At 42.0% G+C, this 26,576-nt stretch overlaps 1 protein-coding gene across 4 annotated transcripts in view; it reads right to left on the reverse strand.

Moving 5' to 3' along the window:
• The window catches only part of LOC139562281 (citron rho-interacting kinase-like), a 52,802-nt gene extending 32,494 nt beyond the window's left edge, over positions 1 to 20,308 (reverse strand). For 3 of the 4 annotated variants that reach the window (XM_071379875.1, XM_071379858.1, XM_071379868.1), the window contains exons 1-12: positions 19,877 to 20,308; positions 19,281 to 19,422; positions 17,639 to 17,814; positions 17,255 to 17,353; positions 15,307 to 15,449; positions 14,935 to 15,028; positions 14,451 to 14,657; positions 13,908 to 14,061; positions 10,232 to 10,421; positions 3,732 to 3,837; positions 3,014 to 3,157; positions 2,539 to 2,658 (exon numbers count right to left, since the gene is read on the reverse strand). In XM_071379875.1, the coding sequence (XP_071235976.1) occupies positions 2,539 to 2,658; positions 3,014 to 3,157; positions 3,732 to 3,837; positions 10,232 to 10,421; positions 13,908 to 14,061; positions 14,451 to 14,657; positions 14,935 to 15,028; positions 15,307 to 15,449; positions 17,255 to 17,353; positions 17,639 to 17,814; positions 19,281 to 19,422; positions 19,877 to 19,969 (1,668 nt within the window). In that variant the 5' untranslated portion in view covers positions 19,970 to 20,308. The remainder of the gene's footprint in view (positions 1 to 2,538; positions 2,659 to 3,013; positions 3,158 to 3,731; positions 3,838 to 10,231; positions 10,422 to 13,907; positions 14,062 to 14,450; positions 14,658 to 14,934; positions 15,029 to 15,306; positions 15,450 to 17,254; positions 17,354 to 17,638; positions 17,815 to 19,280; positions 19,423 to 19,876) is intronic. The other variant, XM_071379848.1, reaches the window with a different exon arrangement.
• Positions 20,309 to 26,576: the final 6,268 nt, after the last annotated feature.

The raw sequence follows: 26,576 nt of genomic DNA on the forward strand, positions 1-26,576 counted from the left end.
CAAACGTACAGTCAATAACAAAATAGAAAACATCTATACAGTGTGTGCAAATGAGGTAGGATAATGGAGGTAAGGCAATAAATAGGCCGTAGTGACGAAGTAATTACAATATAGCAATTAAACACTGGAGTGATAGATGTGCAGAAGATGAATGTGCAGGTACAGATACTGGGGTGCAAAGGAGACAAAAAATAAATAACAATATGGGGATGAGGTAGTCGGATGGGCTATTTACAGATGGGCTATGTACAGGTGCAATGATCTGTGAGCTGCTCTGACAGCTGATGCTTAAAGTTAGTGAGGGAGATATGAGTCTACAGCTTCAGTGATTTTTGCAATTCTTTCCAGTCATTGGCAGCAGAGAACTGGAGGGAAAGGCGGCCAAAGGAGGAATTGGCTTTGGGGGTGACCAGTGAAATATACCTTCTTGAGCGCGTGCTACGGGTGGGTGCTGCTATGGTGACCAGTGAGCTGAGATAAGGCGGGGCTTTACCTAGCAAAGACTTATAGATGACCTGGAGACAGTGGGTTTGGTGAGGAATATGAAGCGAGGGCCAGCCAACCAGAGCATACAGGTCGCAGTGGTGGGTAGTATATGGGGCTTTGGTGACAAAACAGATGGCACTGTTATAGACTGCATCCAGTTTGCTGAGTAGAGTGTTGGAGGCTATTTTGTAAATGACATCGCCGAAGTTATGGATCGGTAGGAGTCAGTTTTACGAGGGTATGTTTGGCAGCATGAGTGAAGGATGCTTTGTTGCGAAATAGGAAGCCGATTTTAGATTTAATTTTGGATTGGAGATGCTTAGTGTGAGTTTGTAGTTGTCCACATATTCTAAGTCAGAACCGTCCAGAGTAGTGATGCTGGACAGGCGGGCAGCGGTCGGTTGAAGAGCATGCATTTAGTTTTACTTGCATTTAAGAGCAGTTGGAGGCCACGGAAGGAGAGTTGTATGGCATTGAAGCTCGTCTGGAGGTTTGTTAACACAGTGTCCAAAGAAGGGCCAGAAGTATACAGAATGGTGTCGTCTGCGTAGAGGTGGATCAGAGAATCACCAGCAGCAAGAGCGACATCAATGATGTATACAGAGAAAAGAGTCGGCCCGAGAATTGAATCCTGTGGCACACCCATAGAGACTGCCCGAGGCCCGGACAACAGCCCCTCCAATTTGACACGCTGAACTCTGTCTGAGAAGTAGCTGGTGAACCAGGCGAGGCAGTCATTTTAGAAACCAAGGCTGTTGAGTCTGCCGATAAGAATGTGGTGATTGACAGAGTCGAAAGCCTTGGCCAGGTCGATGAACACGGCTGCACAGTATTGTCTTTTATCGATGGCGGTTATGATATCGTTTAGGACCTTGAGCGTGGCTGAGGTGCACCCATGACCAGCTCGGGAACCAGATTGCATAGCGGAGAAGGTACGGTGGGATTCAAAAGGGTCGGTGATCTGTTTGTTAACTTGGCTTTCGAAGACCTTAGAAAGGCAGGGTAGGACAGATATAGGTCTAACAGTTTGGGTCTAGAGTGTCTCCCCCTTTGAAGAGGGGGATGACTGCGGCAGCTTTCCAATCTTTGGGGATCTCAGACGATACGAAAGAGAGGTTGAACAGGCTAGTAATAGGGGTTGCAACAATTGCGGCGGATAATCTTAGAAAGAGAGGGTCCAGATTGTCTAGCCCAGCTATCTGAATTTGGGTGAAGGAGAAATGGGGAGGCTTGGGCAAGTTGCTGTGGGGGGTGGTGGGCTGTTGATCGAGGTAGGATTAGCCAGGCGGAAAGCATGGCCAGCCGTAGAGAAATGCTTATTGAAATTCTCAATTATCGTGGATGTATCGGTGGTGACAGTGTTTCCTAGCCTCAGTGCAGTGGGCAGCTGGGAGGTGCTCTTATTCTCCATGGACTTTACTGTGTACCAGAACTTTTTGGAGTTTGTGCTACAGGATGCAAATGTCTGTTTGAAAAAGCTAGCATTTGCTTTCCTAACTGCCTGTGTATATTGGTTCCTAACTTCCCTAAAATGCAAGAGTCCTGATCATAGACATAGGAGAAAATTGTATGTGTTCTAGATTTTGGGAAAGTCTACAAAATGGTGTTTCCTTTACTAGAACCTCTAGAGGACATGTCTTGAGTTTGGGACAGTGACGCATAAAACACAGAAAGGAAGAGGGTTAGTTAGTAGGTTTGGTGCTGTATGTATCAAAGATCAGTTTTGGCCATTCACATCATGACCTGATCACACTCATCCTCTGCAGGGCTCTATGCTGACTTGTTTTTACAAGGAACATATGTGCAGCTACGTTGAAAGATGTAGGCGCACACTGAAAAATATTTGAGATATTAAACATTGCTTCTAAAATAAAATAAAATTTCGCACAGCAAAATTTTTAGGCGCATTTGCAAGTAAAACGGTTGCACTGTAGAGCCCTGCTCTCGCATGCTTGATACGTACGGCCCTTTGGGTGAAAACTCAGTAAGCATGCGGTTCACTGGTAAGGAAGGGGTTGATGAAGTGAAGTCAAAGTTGAAGTGTGATTCTACCTGCTCCTTGATCTCCTGCAGCTTGCTGCTCTGCTCTCTGATGTCATGCAGCAGCTGCAGAGCCTTGTCATCCTCCTGAGACACCTCCACACGGGCTGCCTCCAGGCTGCGCTTTAAGCTCTGTGGAAACACACGCACAAATAACACACACACACACACACACACAGAGTAAATAAATCACAACGCATTCAAATATATCACCCTATAATGCGGTAGGTCTACTCTAATCAAATGGAGAAATGCATGACGACACCGCATTATCATCAGTCATGCATATACTAAACTATATGGGACGCATTAACAAGGTTGTAATGTAGAAACGGGTGCACGAGACACTCCACAGTCCAACATGCACTCAACTATGTGTAGATATGCAACTAGATATTTTAACACAGAGTTAACACGTTTCTTTTCTAGCAAAATGGCTGTAACCGTAAGGATAGTTTTGGATGGACACATAGCATTAGGTACTCACGCTGCACTCAGTGATGTAGGTGGCCAGGTCCTGCTCCAGGATGGTCCTCTGGGTCTCAGAGGCTTTGAGCTCCACATCCTTTTGGTGCAGAACTGACTCCAGGTCAGTCATCTTGCGCTGAAACCTAGAGATCTCCTGCTCCATCTAGGAAGGAAGCCACAACGGACACCGAAGCTAGCTAATATACCGTGACTCAAAGGTTTATTTTTCAGAGTTGTATATAGAAATGTTTATTTCTCAGAGATGTACACATTTTGTCAAATGAGACGAGATAGTCACTCAAAAGGAGCTCAAAGTTTGCCCCATGTCACGGTAAATGCCACGAGAGATCTCCTGCCCCATCTGGTAATCAATACATCATTTATTAACAGCAATGAATTGGGTTAAAAAGCAGATTTTTGACTATATAGGTTATTATAGCACTCAAATCAATTTCCATCTAGAGAGTATGCCATGTATATGCTACGTTGACGTATGGACATTATAACTCCACCACAACCTCCTAATTATCACCGATTCCAATGAGATATTTCAATAAGATCATCAATTAAAAACCAGTGTGTGCAAACAACTCATCTGAGAAGGGGAATACTGTTAGAGTGTCAAGATTTGTTTACATTCAGGTTCAATAGTGGCTGGAGACTATAGATATAGACCACCATTCATAATCATTTACATGTGGCCCATTTCCTGGGAAAAAAAATAAGCAGCACAGTACCTTGTGACATTTGTCTTGAGTTTCTTGAAGTTCTTTGCTTTTAATATGAAGCTTTTTCTCCATGGAGTTGGTTTTGGCAGGAGAGTTGAGGCCTGAAGCCACTGACCTGGGACAAGGCATATGGGAGAACACATTCATTGCACCATTCTTTGACAAAACATTCACATCTCATTTTGAATTGAATGCAAAGGGTTTTGCTCCATGAGTTTGACAAATATGTTGGATTCTAACTGGCATTCAATAGTTTCTTCAATCCAGACTATAGGCCATCGACTAGGCTATTACATGACTGCAATTCAAGCTCAACATTTTTAATACCATTTAATTCAAAGCAACTAGGCCCATTTCTCAATATAATTTGGTACAATGACTGTCCATCTTGACTACGTTGAGTCAAACTGAAAAGTTAAATTGGATTTGGCAGACAATGACTTTGAAGTCAATCCTCATGCTTAGAAGCTTAGTTTGTGGTAATAAGATGAGGGATGATTAACATAGTAATCAAGATATTAATTAAGATATTAAAGGAAAGTTACAATAAATCAACCGCTTGAATTTGTAGGATGGAACAATCCACTTGAAAGAAAGTCTGACGTTATTATCATAGCCCCCAAAACAATGAAGCTATGTTTTTGTTGTCAAATGAGTAAACATGATGTTTAGGCCTACCTCTTCAAGCTATATTTTAAAATTGAAGGCTAATCTTGCTCCCAGTGTCATTCCTTCACCACTACAGATACAGTAGGCTATATCAGAGAAATGAAGTGCTATGTGTAAATCTTATGAAATGCACAGGGATATTGATCCATTGTTCACATGTCACTTTTCTGGCCAGCTCTGACGGAAAACGCGTTTTTATAGCTTTCATCAAAAAGGATTATGTTAGAACCATTTGTATTTTCTGTTACAGAATGTATTTCCCTGATTACTATATAAAAGCTGTGAGTAAACAGATTTCCATCCAACCGTTTTATGCAAGTAAAGTACATGTCGGATAAAAAACGATGGGCCTGATGGAAAGCACAAATTTGTTGGTAAACTTTTCAAATGTAGACAAGTTAAGATCTACACTACCGGTCAAAAGTTTTAGAACACCTACTCATTCAAGGGTTTTTCTTAATTTTGACTATTTTCTACATTGTAGAAATAGTGAAGACATCAAAACTATGAACACATATGGAATCATGCAGTAACCAAAAAAGTGTTAAACAAATCAAAATATATTTTATATTTGAGTTTCTTCAAATAGCCACCCTTTGTCTTGATGACCGCTTTGCACACTCTTGGCATTCTCTCAACCAGCTTCAACTGGAATGCTTTTTGAACAGCCTTCACTGCGGTCCAACTCATCCCAAACCATCTCAATTTGGATGAGGTCGGGGGATTGTGGAGGCCAGGTCATCTGATGCAGCACACCATCACTCTCCATCTTGGTAAAATAGCCCTTACACAGCCTGTAGTTGTGTTGGGTCATTGTCCTGTTGAAAAACAAATGATAGTTCCACTAAGCCGAAACTAGATGGGATGGCGTATCGCTGCAGAATGCTGTGGTAGCCATGCTGGTTAAGTGCGCCTTGAATTCTAAATAAATCACAGACAGTGTTACCAGAAAAGCACCCCCTCACCATAACACCTCCTCCTCTATGCTTTATGGTGGGAAATACACATGCGGAGATCATCCGTTCACCCACACCGCGCCTCACAAATGACACGGCGGTTGGAACCAAAAAAAATCTAATTTTAACTCGAGACCAAAGAACAAATTTCCACCGGTCTAATGTCCAATGCTCGTGTTTCTTGGCCCAAGCAAGTCTCCTCTTCTTAATGGTGTCCTTTAGTAGTGGTTTCTTTGCAGCAATTCGAACATGAAGGCCTGATTCACACAGTCTCCTCTGAACAGATGAGGTTGAGATGTGTATGTTACTTGAACTCTGTGAAGCATTTATTTGGGCTGCAATTTCTGAGGCTGGTAACTCTAACGAACTTATCATCTGCAGCAGAGGTAACTCTGGGTCTTCCTTTCCTGTGGCGGACCTCATGAGAGCCAGTTTCATAATAGCGCTTGATGGTTTTTGCGACTGCACTGGAAGAAACTTTCAAAGTTCTTGAAATTTTCCGTATTGACTGACCTTCATGTCTTAAAGTAATGATGGACTGTCGTTTATCTTTGCTTATTTCAGCTGTTCTTGCCATAATCTGGACTTGGTCTTTTACCAAATAGGGCCATCTTTTGTATACCCCCCTACCTTATCACAACACAACTGATTGGCTCAAACGCATAAAGAAGGAAAGAAATTCCACAAATTAACTTCTAAGGCACATCTGTTAATTGAAATGCATTCCTGGTGACTACCTCATGAAGCTGGTTGAGAGAATGCCAAGAGTGTCATCAAGGCAAAGCTGTCAAAGCTGTCATCAAGGCAAGGGGTGGCTATTTGAAGAAACTCAAATATAAAATATATTTTGATTTGTTTAACACTTTTTTGGTTACTACATGATTCCATATGTGTGATTTCATAGTGTTGACGTTTTAACTATTATTATACAATGTAGAAAATAATAAAAAATAAAGAAAAACCCTTAAATGAGAGGTGTTCTAAAACTTTGACCGGTACTGTGTGACCTTTTCCAAAATTTGTTGTGTTCCAGCTCGAACTAAACATTAATTGAGACGTTGTGTCACTGGCCTACACACAATACCCCATAATGTCAAAGTAGAATTGTTTATTTATTTATTGTAATTTAAAAAATAATAATGAAAAGCTAAAATGTCTTCAGTCAAAAAGTATTCAACCCCTTTGTTATGGCAAGCCTAAATAAGTTCAGGAGTTTTTTAAATTAACAAATTGCATGGATTTTTGAATGAATACCTCATCTCTGTACCCCCCACACACAATTATCTGTAAGGTCTCTCAGTTGAGCAGTGTATTTCAAACAGAGATTACACCACAAAGACAAGGGAGGTTTTCCAATGCCTTAAAGGGCACCTATTGGTGAAGTTACTAAATACACTTTGGATGGTGTATCAAATCAACCAGTCACTACAAATACAGGCGTCCTTAACTTAGTTGCCGGAAAGGACATCGCTCATGGATTTTACCATGAGGCCAATGGTGACTTTAAAATAGTTAATGGCTGTGATAGGAGAAAACTGAGGATGGATCAACAACATTGTAGTTACTCCACAATACTAACCTAAACCCAAGTGAAACGAAGGAAACCTGTACAGATTAAAAATGTTAATCCCACTTTGTAAGAAAAAAATGTTGAAAAAGTTGTGAATACTTTCTGAAAACACTATGTTGTGTAGTCCCTGCAGTTTATTAGTCTACACTTTTTACAGAGTAGTGAAAGTGCAAGGTGATGAACTTGATTCTCCTTTCCAATAAAAATCGAGGGTCTTGTTCTGATGACATGATGATTGATCCTTGGCTGCAGTTTGTCAAACCTTTTTGTTCATAAAAATATCATCATGTAGGCTATAGGCTACCTGCACTGTATCTGCAAGCTGTTGGCTAGAGCGCACGTGCCAAGACCAAGTAGAAGGAATTGTCTGTATCGCCCCGAGATAGAAGTGTGTATAGGCGCAGATATGGGGAAGGGTACCAAAAAAAGGTCCCAAAGAACACAGTGGCCTCCATCATTCTTAAATGGAAGAAGTTTGGAACCACCAGAACTCTTCCTAGAGCTGGCCGCCTGGCCAAACTGAGCAATGGGGGGGGGGGGGGGGGGGCCTTGGTCAGGGAGGTGACCAAGAACCTGATGGTCACTGACAGGGTTCCAGAGTTCCTCTGTCGAGATGGGAGAACCTTCCAGAAGGACAACCATCTCTGCAGCACTCCACCAATCAGACCTTTATTGTAGACCGGCCAGACTAAAGCCAGTCCTCAGTAAAAGGCACATGACAGACCGCTTGGAGGACTCTCAGACCATCAGAAACAAGATTCTCTGTTCTGATGAAACCAAGATTGAACTCTTTGGCTTGAATGCCAAGCGTCACGTCTGGAGGAAACCTGGCACCATCCCTACGGTGAAGCATGATCGTGACAGTATTGTGCTGTGGGGATGTTCTTCAGCGGAAGGGACGGGGAGACTAGTCCGGAAAGATGAACGAAGCAAAGTACAGAGAGATCCTTGATGAAAACCTGCTCCAGAGCGCTCAGGACCTCAGACTGGGGCGAAGGTTCACCTTCCAACAGGACAACAACCCTAAGCATACAGCCAGGACAACGCAGGAGTGGCTTCGGGACAAGTCTTTGAATGTCCTTAAGTGGCCCAGCCAGAGCCCGGACTTGAACCCGATCGAACATCTCTGGAGACCTGAAAATAGCTGTGCAGCGACCCTGCCCATCCAACCTGACAGAGCTTGAGAGGATCTGCAGAGAAGAATGGGAGAAACACCCCAAATATAGGTGTGTCAAGCTTGTAGCATCATACCCAAGAACACTCAAGGATGTAATCACTACCAATGGTGCTTCAACAAAGTACTGAGTAAAAAGTCTGAATACTTATGTAAATGTCATATTTCATTTAAAAATATATAATATTTAATACATTTGCAAAAATTTCAAAAATATGTTTTTTGCTTTGTCATTATGGGGTATTGTGTGTAGTATGATGAGGGGGAAAACTATGTAATCCATTTTAAAATAAGGCTATAATGTTATTTTTTGGGTGAAAAGTCAAGGGGTCTGAATACTTTCTGCGTGACAAAACCATCTGAATTGAAAATCCGATGGAAACCCATTTAACTTGTAGTCAGTACATAGGAATTTTGCCGCCAACGTTATTTTCACGTCCACTACGTCATCACGCACAGCCTTCTAGCCGCAACAAGTCAATGTCTAGCTATCACAGAGAATCTTGTTTACGTAACGACATATGGTCCGACAAACAAACCATGAGAAACATTGCAATGTAAATACAACAGCACATTTCCTAGAGCGCTCAGGACCACCATTACATGAGTACAGATTGAAACTGACTGATACATTGAAATGCCAAAAACACAGGTACATGACATAACACGCATCCACAACAATCAGCATCAGTTTTCCTTGAGGGCGTACTGAGCAACATACTTCCCCCATCATCACAATGCCCCTGGGAGAGACGGTGGCTGGCGAACAGCAAAACACACAGGATGGGCATCACTGCCTCCATCACACTGTGCAGAGATCATAGATCAACAGCCAGCGCTGGCTGCATTTTCATAGATAGCCAGGATGGATGGCTTGGCAGGCTCTGTGTGGTTACATGTTAGCACTTGTCAGCTACAGGAGCTCCCATCTGCTTCCACTATGCTAAACAAATGACCATTTGCCTGGATTGCTCTGCATTTTTCCCTAATTGGGCTTAATGAGCAGTTTAATATACAACAAGCCCTCATATGTTAACACAATCAGCGTCTGTGTCTTGTTTGCGCTGCTTGTTTGCTACCATTAAAAGCAGTGCAAAAAATAAAACCAAAAACAGATCACCGTTTCTTAGGGAGATGCATCATCGTGGGAGAGAAAATAAAATATATGAATGTAAAATAGGGAGTAGAGAGAGAGAGCGAGAGCGCGAGAAAAAGAGAGACATACAGAGATGGGTCAAAAAAACATCCTCGTTTCCATAGAAATACGTTCTCTCCACCAATCTGCATCCCTCCTTTCTCTGACTAATCTAATCTGCCTTTTGTTTCATATTTTTTGTGCGCCTTTTCTTCTTTCTGTTCCTTTTCTGCATCATCACCCACAGATTCTGCAATTAACCTGCCAGAGGGAACAGTCAGTGCTAGAAATTAACCAGGGGCAACATTATTAGGGAATCAGCAAGCCACTGACTAGTTGAGTCAATTACCAACCAAACCACACCGCTGTTAATTTGGCAAAGCCATTATACACTGCGCGGCAATAACAAAGGCAGAGCACCATAACATGCACACAACTGAGGAGGGGAGAGAGGGGAGGGTCTCCTCCACCTCACAGCAGCGCACGCCATCGACACACTCACCGGAATACCAACCAGCTCTGATAGTCCAATAACATCAGCAAGCAACGTTCTCCTACCATTCAGCTCTGGTGTGTCTGATCTCCACAGCAGTCAGAGGTAGACGACAAACCTCTCGTCTCATTCTTTATCCCAACCTTTCTCAATCAGCTCTGTTTTCAAATGGTGAAAACAGTCAGAATACGGTCTGTGTTTATGACTGGATGAACGCATGAAAGAGGGGCTTGTCTCCAACGAGACAGGAGAGAGAGGAGTTCCCCTCATTCCGTCTGACACAGCACATAGCCACCAAGCCCATAATAGAGCCACCAGCCAAGCACTGCCACTGCAGGAAAAAAACAGCCTATAGACTCAGGCAGCATATAGAAAGACATGGTTGGATGATACCTGGAGAGCGTTGCTGTGGCGTTACTCGAGGCAGATCAGACCTGCCACCACCTGTGAATGACGCCTATCAAGCAGAGAGGGGTTCGGCTGACAGACGCAGGTCAAGGTACAGTACTTACTCAGACTTGGCCAGCGCTGTCAACGCCCTGCTGAAGAACCAGCCTAGAAAGGGCAGGTCCTGGCCCTGGAAGCCCAGCCGCGGGGGGTCTCGCTGGGCATCCGCTCGCCGGGGCCGAGGCTTCTCCGGAGGCTCCTCAAAATTGGAGGTATCATCTTCGGCGCGGAGCGTTGGCACGAAGGGAGGGAGGGCTGCGGGAGGAGGGGAGGGAGAAAAGAACGAACGAGGGAGAGAGTGAATGAGCGAGAGAGATACGCCGGGAAAGAGTCAACAGATACAAAAAAACGGGGGAAGTGAGAAGAAACATGCGACGTGGCTGTAGCGCAGCAACTCGCGCACTCTCACACACACACACACACACTCATAAATTGCTCTCCTCTGCCTCCCTCCCTCCCTCCCTCCCATAAATACGTTGTAGCGTCTCCCTCTCTCTCACTGCAGCAGCTCGGGCTAATCAGCTGGAGCCATAGCCGCCAAAGCACAGCCCTATAGCCTAGCGCTCTATCTGCACTCACTCAACCATTAACAAGCCCAGCCTCATACATCTGCACAACACACACGCACATTTAAGATGCACACCAATCACACCATCTTATGGTAGTCTTTAAGAGCATTTTAAAGCAGAGGCAGTATTTTGATTCACCAATGTTCCTTTGATCAGCATATTTGACAAATAGCCCATTAAGCTAGGTGGGTGAATAGCCACCCAGGTCACATATATTTTTTTTGTACCTTTATTTAACTAGGCAAGTTAGTTATGAACAAATTCTTATTTACAATGACGACCTACACCGCCCAAACCCGAACGACGCGGGGCCAATTGTGCACCGCCCTATGGGACTCCCAATCACGGGCCGGTTGTGATACAGACTGGGTTTCGAACCAGGGTGTCTGTAGTGACGCCTCTAGCACTGAGATACAGCGCCTTAGACCGCTGCGTCAAAACATCCTGATGCTGTGTTTTAATGTCAATGAAACAAAGGAGCTCTATGATCAAGTACTTGGATACAGGACTCCATTTCTTACTGAATTCAGCAACAATTTTCCTTCAATCAGGGTCCACAAATCACAGCTCTTCCATGAAAGGAAATATATTCCAGTAAATCCTCTTCCAGAAATAGAATAGTCCACAGTAATTCTAATTCCAGACATTCATCTACAGTGGGGAGAACAAGTATTTGATACACTGCCGATTTTGCAGGTTTTCCTACTTACAAAGCATGTAGAGGTCTGTCATATTTATCATAGGTACACTTCAACTGTGAGAGACGGAATCTAAAACAAAAATCCAGAAAATCACATTGTATGATTTTTAAGTAATTAATTTGCATTTTATTGCATGACATAAGTATTTGATCACCTACCAACCAGTAAGAATTCCGGCTCTCACAGACCTGTTAGTTTTTCTTTAAGAAGCCCTCCTGTTCTCCACTCATTACCTGTATTAACTGCACCTGTTTGAACTCGTTACCTGTATAAAAGACACCTGTCCACACACTCAATCAAGCAGACTCCAACCTCTCCACAATGGCCAAGACCAGAGAGCTGTGTAAGGACATCAGGGATAAATTGTAGACCTGTACAAGGCTGGGATGGGCTACAGGACAATAGGCAAGCAGCTTGGTGAGAAGGCAACAACTGTTGGCACAATTATTAGAAAATGGAAGAAGTTCAAGATGACGGTCAATCACCCTCGGTCTGGGGCTCCATGCAAGATCTCACCTCGTGGGGCATCAATGATCATGAGGAATGTGAGGGATCAGCCCAGAACTACACGGCAGGACCTGGTCAATGACCTGAAGAGAGCTGGGACCACAGTCTCAAAGAAAACCATTAGTAACACACTACGCCGTCATGGATTAAAATCCTGCAGCGCACGCAAGGTCCCCCTGCTCAAGCCAGCGCATGTCCAGGCCCGTCTGAAGTTTGCCAATGACCATCTGGATGATCCAGAGGAGGAATGGGAGAAGGTCATGTGGTCTGATGAGACAAAAATAGAGCTTTTTGGTCTAAACTCCACTCGCCGTGTTTGGAGGAAGAAGAAGGATGAGTACAACCCCAAGAACACCATCCAAACCGTGAAGCATGGAGGTGGAAACATCATTCTTTGGGGATGCTTTTCTGCAAAGGGGACAGGACGACTGCACCGTATTGAGGGGAGGATGGATGGGGCCATGTATCGCGAGATCTTGTAAGAGCATTGAAGATGGGTCGTGGAAGTGTCTTCCAGCATGACAACGACCCAAAACACACAGCCAGGGCAACTAAGGAGTGGCTCCGTAAGAAGCATCTCAAGGTCCTGGAGTGGCCTAGCCAGTCTCCAGACCTGAACCCAATAGAAAATCTTTGGAGGGAGCTGAAAGTCCGTATTGCCCAGCGACAGCCCCAAAACCTGAAGGATCTGGAGAAGGTCTGTATGGAGGAGTGGGACAAAATCCCTGCTGCAGTGTGTGCAAACCTGGTCAAGAACTCCAGGAAACGTATGATCTCTGTAATTGCAAACAAAGGTTTCTGTACCAAATATTAAGTTCTGCTTTTCTGATGTATCAAATACTTATGTCATGCAATAAAATGCAAATTAATTACTTAAAAATCATACAATGTGATTTTCTGGATTTTTGTTTTAGATTCCTTCTCTCACAGTTGAAGTGTACCTATGATAAAAATTACAGACCTCTACATGCTTTGTAAGTAGGAAAACCTGCAAAATCGTCAGTGTATCAAATACTTGTTCTCCCCACTGTATTTACCCTGACAACAATCTGATATTGTGAGCATCAATGAGGCAATTTCACATATCTGGTCAATCAAAGGCTCTGGCATTCTTCTCATGACATTCTCACCACGTGTCAATGCTATTGAGTGATTCTGAGCTGTAACACACAAGCGTTTCTCTCATTAATATATTCCCTCATCCTAGTGTCAGGCTTTATGTCCAGCCTTTTCCCTGCTCTCCTGGGGATCACACACACACACACACACACACACAGTAGTAGTGGCATCAGTAGTTGTGAGATAATGAGATTCGCTACGGTCTGGCAGGAGGCCAGCTTAGTCCAGAGGGGGGGATGTTGAGGAGAGATCAGCAGCTGTGTGTGTGTGTGTGTGTGTGTGTGTGTGTGTGTGTGTGTGTGTGTGTGTGTGTGTGTGTGTACATTACGCTGTACGTAGTGTACTGTGTACAATATTTGTTTCCTTTAGTAGTATAGTGAAGCATGGAAAGCACTTGAGTGCTGTATTTCAAGTCTGTGCATTCCATCGATCAATAAGAAAGAGCTCTACAAGCCATTTACTGAAGTAAGCAAAATATACTGTATATCTAAAAACTGTCTTAGTGAATCAACAACCAAGCTAAGTGGAAAACCATGCCAGCTTTAAGTTTGAGTGAACTATCCCTTTAAACCAAATCAAACCCTAGTTTTTCTTCAAATGGTTATTCTCTACCTTGTAACACTTAACAGATGTAAGACACACATTCATAAACAAGGCTGAGGTGAGAGGACCATGATCAGCTTATAACCAGGGTCATACTCATCAGGGCACTCAACGGATAAGTTTGAAAACGTTTCGCAAATGGAAAATGAAAATAAGTGTTTCTTATTGGACAAGTTCATTTGTTTTCCATTTGGTGGCTAATGAATACGACCCTGGTCAGTTAGGAGGGGGCCAGGTCTCACCTTGTCTCAGCTTGTTCCAGTCCACAGTGGAGAAGAAGGGGTGACAACGGAGCTCCTCAAAGCCTAGCCGCTCCTGCGCTCCACAGAGTAGACTCTGAACCAGGTCTACAAAGTGCTTACTGGCCTTTGGATCCTGGGGGAACCTCAAAAAACGCTGGGAGGAAACGATAGGGACAGAATGCAGAGTCACAACGGTCTTAAACATAGAATTCAGATAACTCTGTGGCAGCTAAGGTTGTCAAGAATCACTAAATGTTTTGATATGACAACTGTAGTTGGTGTAAAACTGCTACGCCTATTTTCCCTTTAGACTGCCTGAAGAGATAGCGGACAGCCTCATATATCATTTGTCAGGTAAACCCACCCCACCTCTATCACTTTTTTCAAAGTGTTTTTATAGCCATCCATTTTACAGATTCAAAATAAAAATCACCTACTTTTCCAGGATATCAGTTCTTTATTATTCCGTACCTTTTTACAGACTTCCAGACCAGTGCAAGAAGTATCAGACAGTACGTATTGAATATAATAATGGGACCCTACCTGGAAGTTCATGATATTGTGGGTGGTCTTGGTGGTGGTGCCATCGGTGAATGGAGACTTCATGTAGATCATCTCGTAGGCGATGATCCCTAGTGACCACCAGTCACACTCTAGGCCGTAGCTACACTGGGACCCCCCGTTCATAGCCCCCAAGACCTCAGGGGACAGGTAGTCCTGCGTCCCGACAGGTGCCCTGGGGGTAAACACCTGCAAAACAGCCATCTCAGTTACTCTCACCTCATGAATAATCTCTAAATTAAAGTTATTATGTGGAAGTTATAACTGCTATTGCATTATGTTATAACCCAATGTTTGAGTAGTAATCCATCCCTTGCACAGGTTTCACATTTTGTTTCAATGGAGCCAGCAATTTTGTAGTTACATGAGCTTTTTGGTTTGTTTTTGCAGCACAACCTTATCACACACTCAATAGAAAATTAAGAAAACCTCTTCAATATATTCATTCTGATGTGTGAGCTTTTACCTTTTTATTAGCAGTGAGCTTGGCAGCTGAACCAAAGTCTGCCAACTTGATGTGCCCAGTGCGGTCAATGAGTACATTCTCTGGTTTGACATCTCTGCAACAGGAAAGATGCGAGGATGTGAGAGAATGCAGGAGAAAGCAAATGGGAACAGAAGGACAAGGAGGAGCGAGACCAGACAAAACAATTTGCCTTAAACCCAGGTGAGAGATCTTACAAAGAGCGAGAAGGATTTTGCTCTTATACCTGTGGTGTATTAACCGTATATGAACATTGACACTACAAGTCACGTTGTTATTCTGGGGATTCACATTAGCGGTACAGAGGTGTGCAGCCCATTTGAGTGTATTAAAAGTGTGGAATTTGGAAGTCACCTGTGGACAAAACCCATCTGATGCACAGCGTGGATGGCCTCCACTAGTTCGGCCAGGTAAAACTGGGCCATGGCCTCATCAAACTGCTCCTCATATCTGTTCATCAGGGCCATCAGGTCCCCACCCGGGAGGTATTCCATCGCCTATCAACACACACACGGAAATTAAACACAAACACAGCCATGTGCATAGTAACGTGACAATCATGTTATCAGACAGACAGGAAGCTGTCTTGCAACAGCCTGGCCAAACGGCTTCATTCATTTTGTGTTTATTTTAAACCCTGCTAAAAAAGACAGAAGTATCACCACGCCACATTGCAGACAACACAGTTTCTATGGTCATTGGTCCCATATTAAACCACCAAGAGCTCCAAAATGTGTCTGTAAATCTAATTTAAATACTTGTCACATGCTTTGTAGACAACAGCTGTAGACTAAAAGTGAAATGCTTACTTACGGGTCCATTTCCAACAATACAGAGTTAAAGATAAGATAAACTTTTTATAAAAAATATAAATAGTGAGGAATAAATACACTGTGAATAACAACTATAAATAATAAGTAAAAACAACATGGCTATACATAGAAAATAACAAAGCAACCGTTTCTAATTAATTCTACCAGTGCTGCCGTTGTTCCATGCATTCTAAATATAAACAGGAAGTAATAAAGGCAGCAGCTACCAGTAGGGGTGTTAAAAGTTCAGCAACGAGGAGCATACCGCAGCGCATGAATGGTCGGGGAGTCTGAATGAACAGCAGCATTCTAAAGAGGTTACCTAGCAACAGGGTACTGAGAGACACTTTGGAGCAGTCTGACACTTGGGTAGAGAAGGATTCTTTGTATTTTCACTGGGCTCAGTATGGAAGTGTGGGCAGAGATCAGAGCTGGGAGTGGGGGCTGACTGAGCTGAAGCAGACATGGAAAACAACTAATTTCTAATTTAAGCCACTCAGTTCGCTTTCCGAGCAGCAATGCATTGCTCACTTGGCATTTGTTTTGGATATTCTACTCCCACTAAATTCCCAGGAAGAATTGGACAGAGCGTTCCAACAGCAAATGGAGTACAGTGAGGGAAACACACAATTGTACTGATTAGGTAAAGTGGGAAAAAACATCTAAAATGCCAACTTTTTGGCTGAAGGGACACATTTGGGATTTAGAAATTGAATTACAGGCCACAAAATTGTAATAGCGGCTCAAAGAAGGCTGCAAAGGAACGAAAATTAAACCAATGAACGGTTTGAACAAAACCAATTTGATTATTTATTTAGCTACGTAAGTCAGTTAAGAACAAATTCTTATTTACAATGACGGCCTACTAAGGCCTATAGATGCTATTTATGCATGCATTCGGTTTATATTCTTGTTGTTGTTATGAAAAGACATGGCAGCATCCATACCCCGCAAACACTATGCATCGATAACATGTTTTGAAAATCTATAGTACTGTTTATCAGCCTAATACAAAATATGGTACATGACGCCATCTATTGGACATCTGATGGATAGCAGTGGAGAGGTATAAGACTATGTAAGAAAATTGAATAGCAACCCGGGTTCCATTTGGATTGACAGAGCGCAATGCCATGATCAATTCATTTAACTACGGATGTAAATATAGGGTCCCAGGCCATATTGAAGTACAAAACAGGCCGCGTTCGGCCCTAGGGCCCACCGCTGTACTGACCCCTAAACAATCTGGAATCTGATTTGTTCCCAGCCAAATTGCCTTGTTTTTAACGAGACATTTCTGTGAAAGCAGAATGTTTTCGAGCGAGACAGACGAGTGACCATGGCCATCATTTTCGGCGTTGTCTTAGGGGCATTCTCGCAAGTAATATCTATAGATTGACAAATTGTGTTGAATATTGATATTGCATTGTGGTGTCAATAACTCAACAAATAACTCATAGGCCATAACCTATGTATTTCAATACTGTTACCAGGTAGACATTGTCTTGGTCCTGGAAGGCGTACAGAAGCCGTGGGATCCAGGGGCTGCAGCTCAGTGCCAGTATCTTCCTCTCCTCCTCATAGAACACCTGAGGGAGGAACAGAATGTCAGTTACAGAGGAAGGGAATGCACCTGCCTGTCAACTACATTTCAGGAAACCACAAACAACGGATATTTTCCAAACATGGTACAGTTTTCACAGATTGACACCTCAGTCAAAGGTGAATACTTACTTCCATTTACGTTGAATTTCAGTCTCTCTTCGACATTGATGCATGACTAAGTGAAAATTCTATGATTTACATGGAAGTGAGGATACGCCTCCACAATTAATAACTATTTTTGGAGCAGAATGAAAAATTGTGTAGCTTACATTTTCATTGGAGCGCAGGCCTGCCTTCTCCATGACCTTCAAGGCACACACATCTCCTGTGGATCTCTCTCGGACCACCTGTACTTCAGCAAAGCAGCCACGTCCAACCACCCCGCGCTTCTCAAAGTCCCGCAATCCAGGCTGCAACTCATGTAACTCTGACACCACCTCAGAGTCTGAGAGTCACACACACATACACAGTTAAACATTAGTAATTGAGTATTCGAACAAACGTCAAAGCTCAATCTTTAACCAGAGATCATTTTTTTCAATAAATACTGTCAAACTATTTTGTGCAATGCGCTTTGTGGTTCGCCCGAACAGGCAAATGTAATTTTACCTAGAAGACAACATTAACTTGCTTTGACTCTAGTGTTCCATTTGTACATGTACATTTGCGGGGGCACAACAAAAAAGAAACCAAGCATCGCAGGTTCTTCTCCCTAAATTCCCTTTCCTCTCAGTGTCTCATTCACTCAACTGCGTTCTGACCGCTACTTACACACACATGTGCTGAGTGAGCACACAAGCTCCCATTAGGCCTACAGAAATCAATGCTTTTAAAAACATTATCTAACTGATGGGATACACAAGCTACATTACTTGCCAAATGATGACAGTTCACAAATTCAAAATGGACTTGTTGAATGAAGTAGGAAAATATGTGTTCCAACCACGAGCAGCAGTTTTGGACTAATTGCATCCTATCTATTATCCGCTTAGGCTCCTTTGCGAACTGCTAGTGCCATTAAGAATTGGTTAGCTTAGCCTATAACCACCCTAAACATAGACAGGTTCGAAACTGAAAATACGCAAAAACATTAGTTTGATTAAAACAAAAACTACATTTTCATCAGAATCATTAAGCATAGGCCTACTCACCAAACAGATGTCATGGCCATAATTCTCCACCATGCAGAGTTCAATGTGGAATTGTTAATCCAATTAGAAAATTCCAAAGAACAGGCAGGACAAACTAAATTGAACGCCTATATATCGAAAAGGCAGATCTTGGTTTGTAACCCTGAAAAAAAGTATTTCAACTCGCCAAATTGAGCCCCGTTTCAAATGATCACTCTTTGAGAATAACTCTTCCAGACGTGAGATGCGCATCCCTTCGCACGGTCTAATTGTTCTGTCTAATTGTTTCACTTGGGAAAAATATGAGGTTCTATTTTATTCTGTTATATTACACTATATTTTTTTTGACTGTGAAAAGGGCTCGGGAAATAACAGTCTATTGTCTGCTAAATTAACAACGCAAGGCTATGCTATTACACAGCAATAGGCTTCTACAAGCAAGTGCCACTGCTGAGGTTCTGAAGATTGTGTTCCACAATATGATATAACCAGTTGATATTACGGTTTCAATAAATGAATATTAAAATTGCACTTGCTTTTTTCTTGACTGAATATATATGGGCCATGCTATCTGTAATGGTTATGATGAATTAGGCATTGTTGCACACTGTTGGCATAGGCCTATAGATAAATGCACACATATTTGTTTTACATGCAAGTACTCCAACAGTCAAAACATGTAAAATACCCATCCCTATTAAACATAGGAGTGGAATAAGATGATATCCTTTACTACTAAAACACTTCAGGAGTAAATGACAGATGCAAATCAAATGCTTACACTTGTTGACAAAGTTGGCCACATATTCTATCTTCATCAGGTCTGGGGAAGAGCACTCCTGGTAGAGAAGGAGAAGAGCGTCCAACAGCTCCTCCCTCGTCACATTCACCCCACCCTGTAGGCCATGGTTGGATATCTTTCCCTGGAGTGTTAAAGCAACAGGGGCATACATTAATCATTCTTATCAATTCAACGAGGCTTGCCAACCACCATCTCAGAACTTGCTGAACCTTTATCTGCATTTAACTGTTGAGCTAATTAGCTAAGTAGCTATATTAGTCGCAAGCTAGTTTATAACCAAATGATTAGGAGTATGTATTTCTACTGTTGTTTTGATTATTCTCTCTTACTAGCCCATCTATAAGGCAGTACATCAAGTAGCTACACCAGAGACAATCCATGTCTCAATTGTCTCAAGGCTAAAAAAATCCTTCTTTATCCTGTCTCCTCCCCTTCATCTACACTGATTGAAGTGGTTCAATAAGGGATCATAGCTTTCACCTGATAAGTCTATGTCATGGAAAGAGCAGGTGTCCTTAATGTTTTGTATACTCAGTGTATGTTATTATGACAACTGAGAAATTGGTAATATTCACCTGCAGTAGGTGGTTGAGGCGGGAGCAGCGACTGGTCATTGGATCGAGAGACGCCAGATCTTTCACGCTCCCTTGATATTTGAATTTAAACATACCGACGCCTTGACTCTTTCCTAATCCAACAGAGATTGACACAGCAGGAACAGTTTTAGAATCACAAAACCAGCTGGTACGTTAGCTATGAGCAGCAATAACAGCTAGTCAACTAGCTATCTTGCCCTGGATAATGCAACACATTCATTGCAAGCAAACCAACAGCGATAGAATACGAATGAACTTTCCAACCTAGTACGTACATATAATAAAAACGTAATGTAGCCTATCTAAAACTTAGCCAAAGGACAATATACTTAAAAAAAAAAAAAGAAAGAAGAAAACATTAGGATCCTCTTGCTGTCTGCGGACTCTGCGGTTGGTTTTACTTCCGGTCCACTTTCGAATTTTGCGCGTTCTCTGTTCGCCTCATTACGTCATCGCATCACGCTCTCACAGTGCTCGTTCATTGGATCAAGGGCGTCTAGTCCCGCCCTCCTTACTTGGCTGACGCGCGACCCACTTGACTTCACAGCGGCTGGTGTTCGAAAGACTAGTATTCTCCTCTCTTTCTGTAAAGAAAATCATACCGTCTCGTTTGCTTTAACTGGAATTTGATGTATAGCATTTATATTTAATTAAGGAAGAAAATGTAGTTCTTTTCCCACCACAGTAGCCTACTTAAGTACATTTAAAACCAGATCCTTTGACTTTTACTCAAGTTGGCTAGTATTTTACAGGGTGACTTTTACATGAGTCATTTACTATTAAAAAAATTCAGTCTAAGTAACATTATAAAAAAATCCCTAAATTTAAGCTAGAGATATATTTTTTGTTGTTGTTGATTGGCCTGCATCTCAATCCACTGTATCCGCCCTTCCGCATCATCTGCGTGTCACCAGGGGCACAACTTTCACTGGGGACAGGGGACATGCCCCCCCACATTCTGAAATTGCATTTTTGTCCCCCCAAGTTTTATAATTGGAATGTGATACAAACCTAGGCAACAGTGTGCTTCAGGGCCATGTGGACGCCTCCCGAGCGGTTGGGTAGGCTGTTTGGAGTGTTTATCCGACAGGATAAAAAAAAATGTTTTACCAGGCCCATGGCCACCAGCGGTGTCCCTTTAAATAAAAATAATAATTATAAATTGTGTAAATTTCGACCAGCCCACCCTACAAAAAGATGGTCCGACTCCGGCCCATTTGACATTTGTCAACATTGCCACATTGCCAATCCACCCATACCAGAGAGCATGAATTGGCCACAGGATCAGTAGCTTCTTTAAAAAATGAGGTGTGGATTGTTTTAAACGAGTAATTTGGGCAGCGCACGGCAAATAGCCTACCAAATAGTTGATTGTTGAGTTGCAGACGTCAGTGAAAAACAATTAAATTGGTCTAGGCTAGGCCTATCGCAATATTTCAAAATACAACCGTAGGAAAAACATAGTTTAGAAAGAAAATGGTTATTGCTGAAAAGAGAAGACAAAGAAAATACTGTAATTGTCTCTAGTTATCAAAATTCTCAATCCCAATTGAGCAAACAGTAGCCTATTTTATTGGCACCAGCAGAGGGCATCGTCGGGCATATCGATATCTCCGGTGAGTGCATGTATATTCACTGTCTTTATCATTAGATCAGCACCACTGGAAGGTTTTTTGGGGGGACAATAATTTCCTCCTTCAGACTAGATGGACGTCATATTTTACAATTTGTGTCTCCCCTTTTTGTAGGCCTGGATTAGATGGTTGCATTCAAGACAAGGTGTTTGTCAGGTTTTGGCCAGGACTGTTCAGGTTTTGGTCACTAGATGTCCCCATTGCACCTTTTTTGTACCTTTTGTTTTTTCCTTGCTCTAATTATTGTTTGCACCTGTGTGTCGTTCCCTTGTTAGTATTTAAACCCTGTGTGTTCCTCAGTTCTTTGCTCAGTGTTTGTATGTTAGCACCCAGCCCCAGCCTTGTTGTTAACATATTTCTCTTATTGGATTTTCCAGAGGTTCTCTGGTTTAGTGCTTGTGTATTTTTGAGTAGTCTTTTGAGGTTTGTTTTTCCCTGCTGTTTTTACCACTTTGTGGAGTTTCTTTGTATTTTGGAGGATATCCATTTTGTGCCTCTTGGCTTTATTTTTGGACGTGGTGGATTTATATTCTTTGCCTGAAGATCTTGTCCTTTTATTAAACCACCATTTCTAGTACTGCTGAGTCTGCCTCATCTTCTGGGTTCTGCCGACTATTAGTGACTGTTTCTCTCACCGGGTCCTGACAGTGTTGACATTAATTTTTTGTCTTACTTTTTATAATTTTGACCCTACACCAGATACAAACATAACACACACATACGAACAACAATTGAATTTACAGATGCACAGAAACAACTATTACATCTTATCTGCCCAGACCTACATGCTCACACCCTCATCCCTAGTGCCTGCATTATTGTTTGCCACATGGCCTTACATTTCTACCAATTTAATAAATCATTAGATTTTTTCATTGTGTTAATGATGGCGGATTGATGAGAAGAGAATCATCTAGCATTGGGTATCTCACTACACCCCCATATGTCATGTCTTGAAATATGCAGACAGACATATTAAAAGTATGTTTACAATGCAATACTTTTGACAGCCAACTTTCTAGCTCCGCCCATAACTTTTGGACTTCATAGCATTTCCAGAAAGCCTGGATTATTGAGTCATTGTTAGTTTTACACTTAAGACATGACTCTGCCATTGTGCTGTAGAATTTGTGAATTTTGTCATTTGTATAATAAATTCGACACATTAGTTTATAATGGATTAAGCATACATTTTCGTTAACTGTAATTTCGTAAATTATACTCCAACATCCCCTCCATCTTGTTTCAACATCAGTTATTTTTAGCCTTGGTTCCAATAGTTTATATTTTTTATATTGCCAGTTATATATGCTCTCTGCAAGGTTTTGTATATCTTATCTATCATATGAACATACTTTTCAGACTCAAATAAGATTCCCTCAAGATTACTCTGATGTCCAAAAGATTTCAAATCAAAACTTTGAAGTTGCATGTATTTGAAAATATTGGTCAGTCCAAAATTGCTTTTGAATTCTAATGTATTTCCTGTTACCAAGTCATTTATGTTTTCTATGCCTTTAGTTTTCCATGTGGACCAATTTATCGGTGACTGCTAGCTTGCTAGCTAAGATTTTGAAAGTATGATGTTGACACGATCACTCCAATCAAAGCTACTGTAGATATAACGTGATTTGACGTCATTTTATCAGTGGCCAATGACCTTGAGCCTTCTTGGATGGGCACTTCTAATGTAACTCTATGGGGATGACATTTTCGAGCTCCAAGGGCAAAAGGTATTTCGGGGCTAGCGTTTGATGACAACGGGATACACTGCCCAACCTTACATAATTAGAAAGAGGAGATTCTCATGATTAAAATGGTGTCCAATTTTTACAAATCTAAATATACACATTGCGAGATATTTGGCAAAATAGACAGACATACCTATATTTCCTTATAGTAAACAATGGGACGACCTCAGAGTTCCATGAGTATTTTTTTGTCATTCACATTTTAACTATAAATAACGTGAGCAGGTCTCCATTGCCAACTATAGCGAAGCTGCCATTGTGACATAGTACAACAAAATGGGATTAGATGGGATTAAAATGGGATTAAGGCGAGTTGGTGCCACAGTGCACAATATAACTAATATGAGCTGGCAGGGTGAAAAATGCCCTAAAATAAGGCCTGTTTTTTCGTGATCACTTCAAAACTACTGCAGGCAGCTGGGATATATGGTAATATTATGGAACTGGGCTCCACCACAGATGCAATGAACTACTTTATATTAGAAAAAAGCATTGTTAAAAATGTCATGTGTCCAGCCTAATAAAGCCTTTTTCCCTGGGGACTTTTTAAGAGCCCTGACGCTTACTCTAAACGTTAACACACATCACTTGCGGTACGGTTTTGGAAACATAAGGAGAGAAAACAATACCTTAAATCTATAAATGTATAATTCTTGTGCAATTTATATCTATAGACTACATTGAAGTTTTTCTTTCATTGTTTTAGGCATTAGTACGTACGCCTAAGCATTAGGGCCTAACCGTACAAGAGTAAATAGCCTACACGCCAATCACCAAATAAATGCTTTTGGGAAAGGGAAGAAAAAGTTAACGTCGATTCACAGAGGCAAAAATAACAATGTTTTTTTTTTGTTTATTTCACCTTTATTTAACCAGGCAGGCTAGTTGAGAACAAGTTCTCATTTTCAACTGTGACCTGGCCAAGATAAAGCAAAGCAGTGCAACACAAACAACAACACAGAGTTACACATGGAATAAACAAACATACAGTCAATAATACAGTAGAAAAGGTCTATATATATAGTGTGTGCAAATGAGGTAGGATAATGGAGGTAAGGCAATAAATAGGCCATAGTGGCGAAATAATTACAATATAGCAATTAAACACTGGAGTGATAGATGTGCAGAAGATGAGTGTACAAGTAGAGATACTGGGGTGCAAAGGAGCAAAAATAAATAAAATAGATAACAGTATGGGGATGAGGTAGTTGGATGTGCTATTTACAGATGGGCTATGTACAGGTGCAGTGATCTGTGAGCTTCTCTGACAGCTGGTGCTTAAAGCTAGTGAGGGAGATATGAGTCTCCAGCTTCAGTGATTTTTGCAGTTCGTTCCAGTCATTTGCAGCAGAGAACTGGAGGGAAAGGCGGCCGAAGGAGGAATTGGCTTTAGAGTAATGTAAGTGAATCAGGATCAAACGATATCCCCACATTAAAATAGCTAACTTGTGTGGCATATGTGTGGCATATGAATGCAGCAAGCACCTGTTTAAGGGATGCTGCATCCCACTGCTGTTTTACCTCTGAAGCTAAGCAGAGTCTCTCCTGGTCGGTCCTAGGATGGGATACCAGATGCTGCTGAAAGTGGTGTTGGAGGTCCAGTAGGGGGCACTCTCTTTTGGTCTAAGGAGATCCCAGGGCAGTTAAGGGGACATTGCACTAGCTGTATACGGTGCTGACTTTTGGATGGGACGTTAAAACTGGTGTCCTGACTCTCTGTGGTCACTAAATATCTCTTCATTCAAAGACTCAATCATGGACACTCATACTGACAGTTGTGGCTGCTTCGCGTGATGTATTGTTGTCTTTACCTTCTTGCCTTTGTACTGTTGTCTGTGCCCAATAATGTTTGTACCATGTTTTGTGCTGCTACTATGTTGTGCTGCTGCCATGTTGTGTTGCTACCATGTTGTTGTCATGTGTTGTTGCTACCATGCTGTGTTGTCATGTGTTGCTGCCATGCTATGTTGTTGACTTAGCTCTCTCTTTATGTAGTGCTGTGGTCTCCCTTGTCATAATGTGTGTTTTGTCCTATATTTTTTATTTTAAATCACAGCCGCCGTCCCCGCAGGAGGTATTTTGTCTTTTGGTAGCCTGTCATTGTAAATAAGAATTTACTCTTAACTGACGTGCCTAGTTAAATAAAGGTTAAATTAAAAACATGAAAAACCCCACTAATTTAAGCACTAATTTTATCGATTTATATTATTCTGGTGAGCAAGGGTTTATTTAGTCTTCTAGGCCTACATATAATGACAGAAGAGAAGCTACATGTACAGTTGAAGTCGGAAGTTTACTTACACCTTAGCCAAATACATTTAAACTCAGTTTTTCACAATTCCTGACATTTAATCCTAGTAAAAATTCCCTGTCTTAGGTTGGTTATTAGGTCAGTTAGGATCACCACTTTATTTTAAAGAATGTGAAATATCAGAATAATAGCAGAGAAAATTATTTATTTCTGCTTTTATTTCTTTCATTACATTCCCAGTGGGTCAGAAGTTTACATACACTCAATTAGTATTTGGTAGCATTGCCTTTAAATTGTTTAACTTGGGTCAAACGTTTTGGGTAGCCTTCCACAAGCTTCCCACAATAAGTTGGGTGAATTTTGGCCCATTCCTCCTGACAGAGCTGGTGTAACTGAGTCAGGTTTGTAGGCCACCTTGCTCGCACACACTTTTTCAGTTCTGTCCACACATTTTCTATAGGATTGAGGTCAGGGCTTGGCCACTCCAATACCTTGACTTTGTTGTTCTTAAGCCATTTTGCCACAACTTTGGAGGTATGCTTAAGTCATTGTCCATTTGGAAGCCCCATTTGCGACCAAGCTTTAACTTCCTGACTGATGTCTTGAGATGTTGCTTCAATATATGCACATAATTTCCCTTTCCTCATGATGCCATCTTCTTTGTGAAGTGCACCAGTCCTTCCTGCAGCAAAGCACCCCCACAACATGATGCTGCCACTGTGCTTCACAGTTGGGATGGTGTTCTTCAGCTTGCAAGCATCCCCCTTTTTCCTCCAAACATAACGATGGTCATTATGGCCAAACAGTTCTATTTTTGTTTCATCAGACCAGAGGACATTTCTCCAAAAAGTACGATCTTTGTCCCCATGTGCAGTTGCAAACCATAGTTTGGCTTTTTTATGACGGTTTTGGAGCAGTGGCTTCTTCCTTGCTGAGCTGCCTTTCAGGTTATGTCAATATAGGACTCGTTTTACTGTGGATGTAGATACTTTTGTACCTGTTTCCTCCAGCATCTTCACAAGGTCCTTTGCTGTTGTTCTGGG

The sequence above is a fragment of the Salvelinus alpinus genome, chromosome 2, assembly GCF_045679555.1.
Source record: "Salvelinus alpinus chromosome 2, SLU_Salpinus.1, whole genome shotgun sequence".
In the NCBI taxonomy this organism is placed as follows: domain Eukaryota; kingdom Metazoa; phylum Chordata; class Actinopteri; order Salmoniformes; family Salmonidae; genus Salvelinus; species Salvelinus alpinus.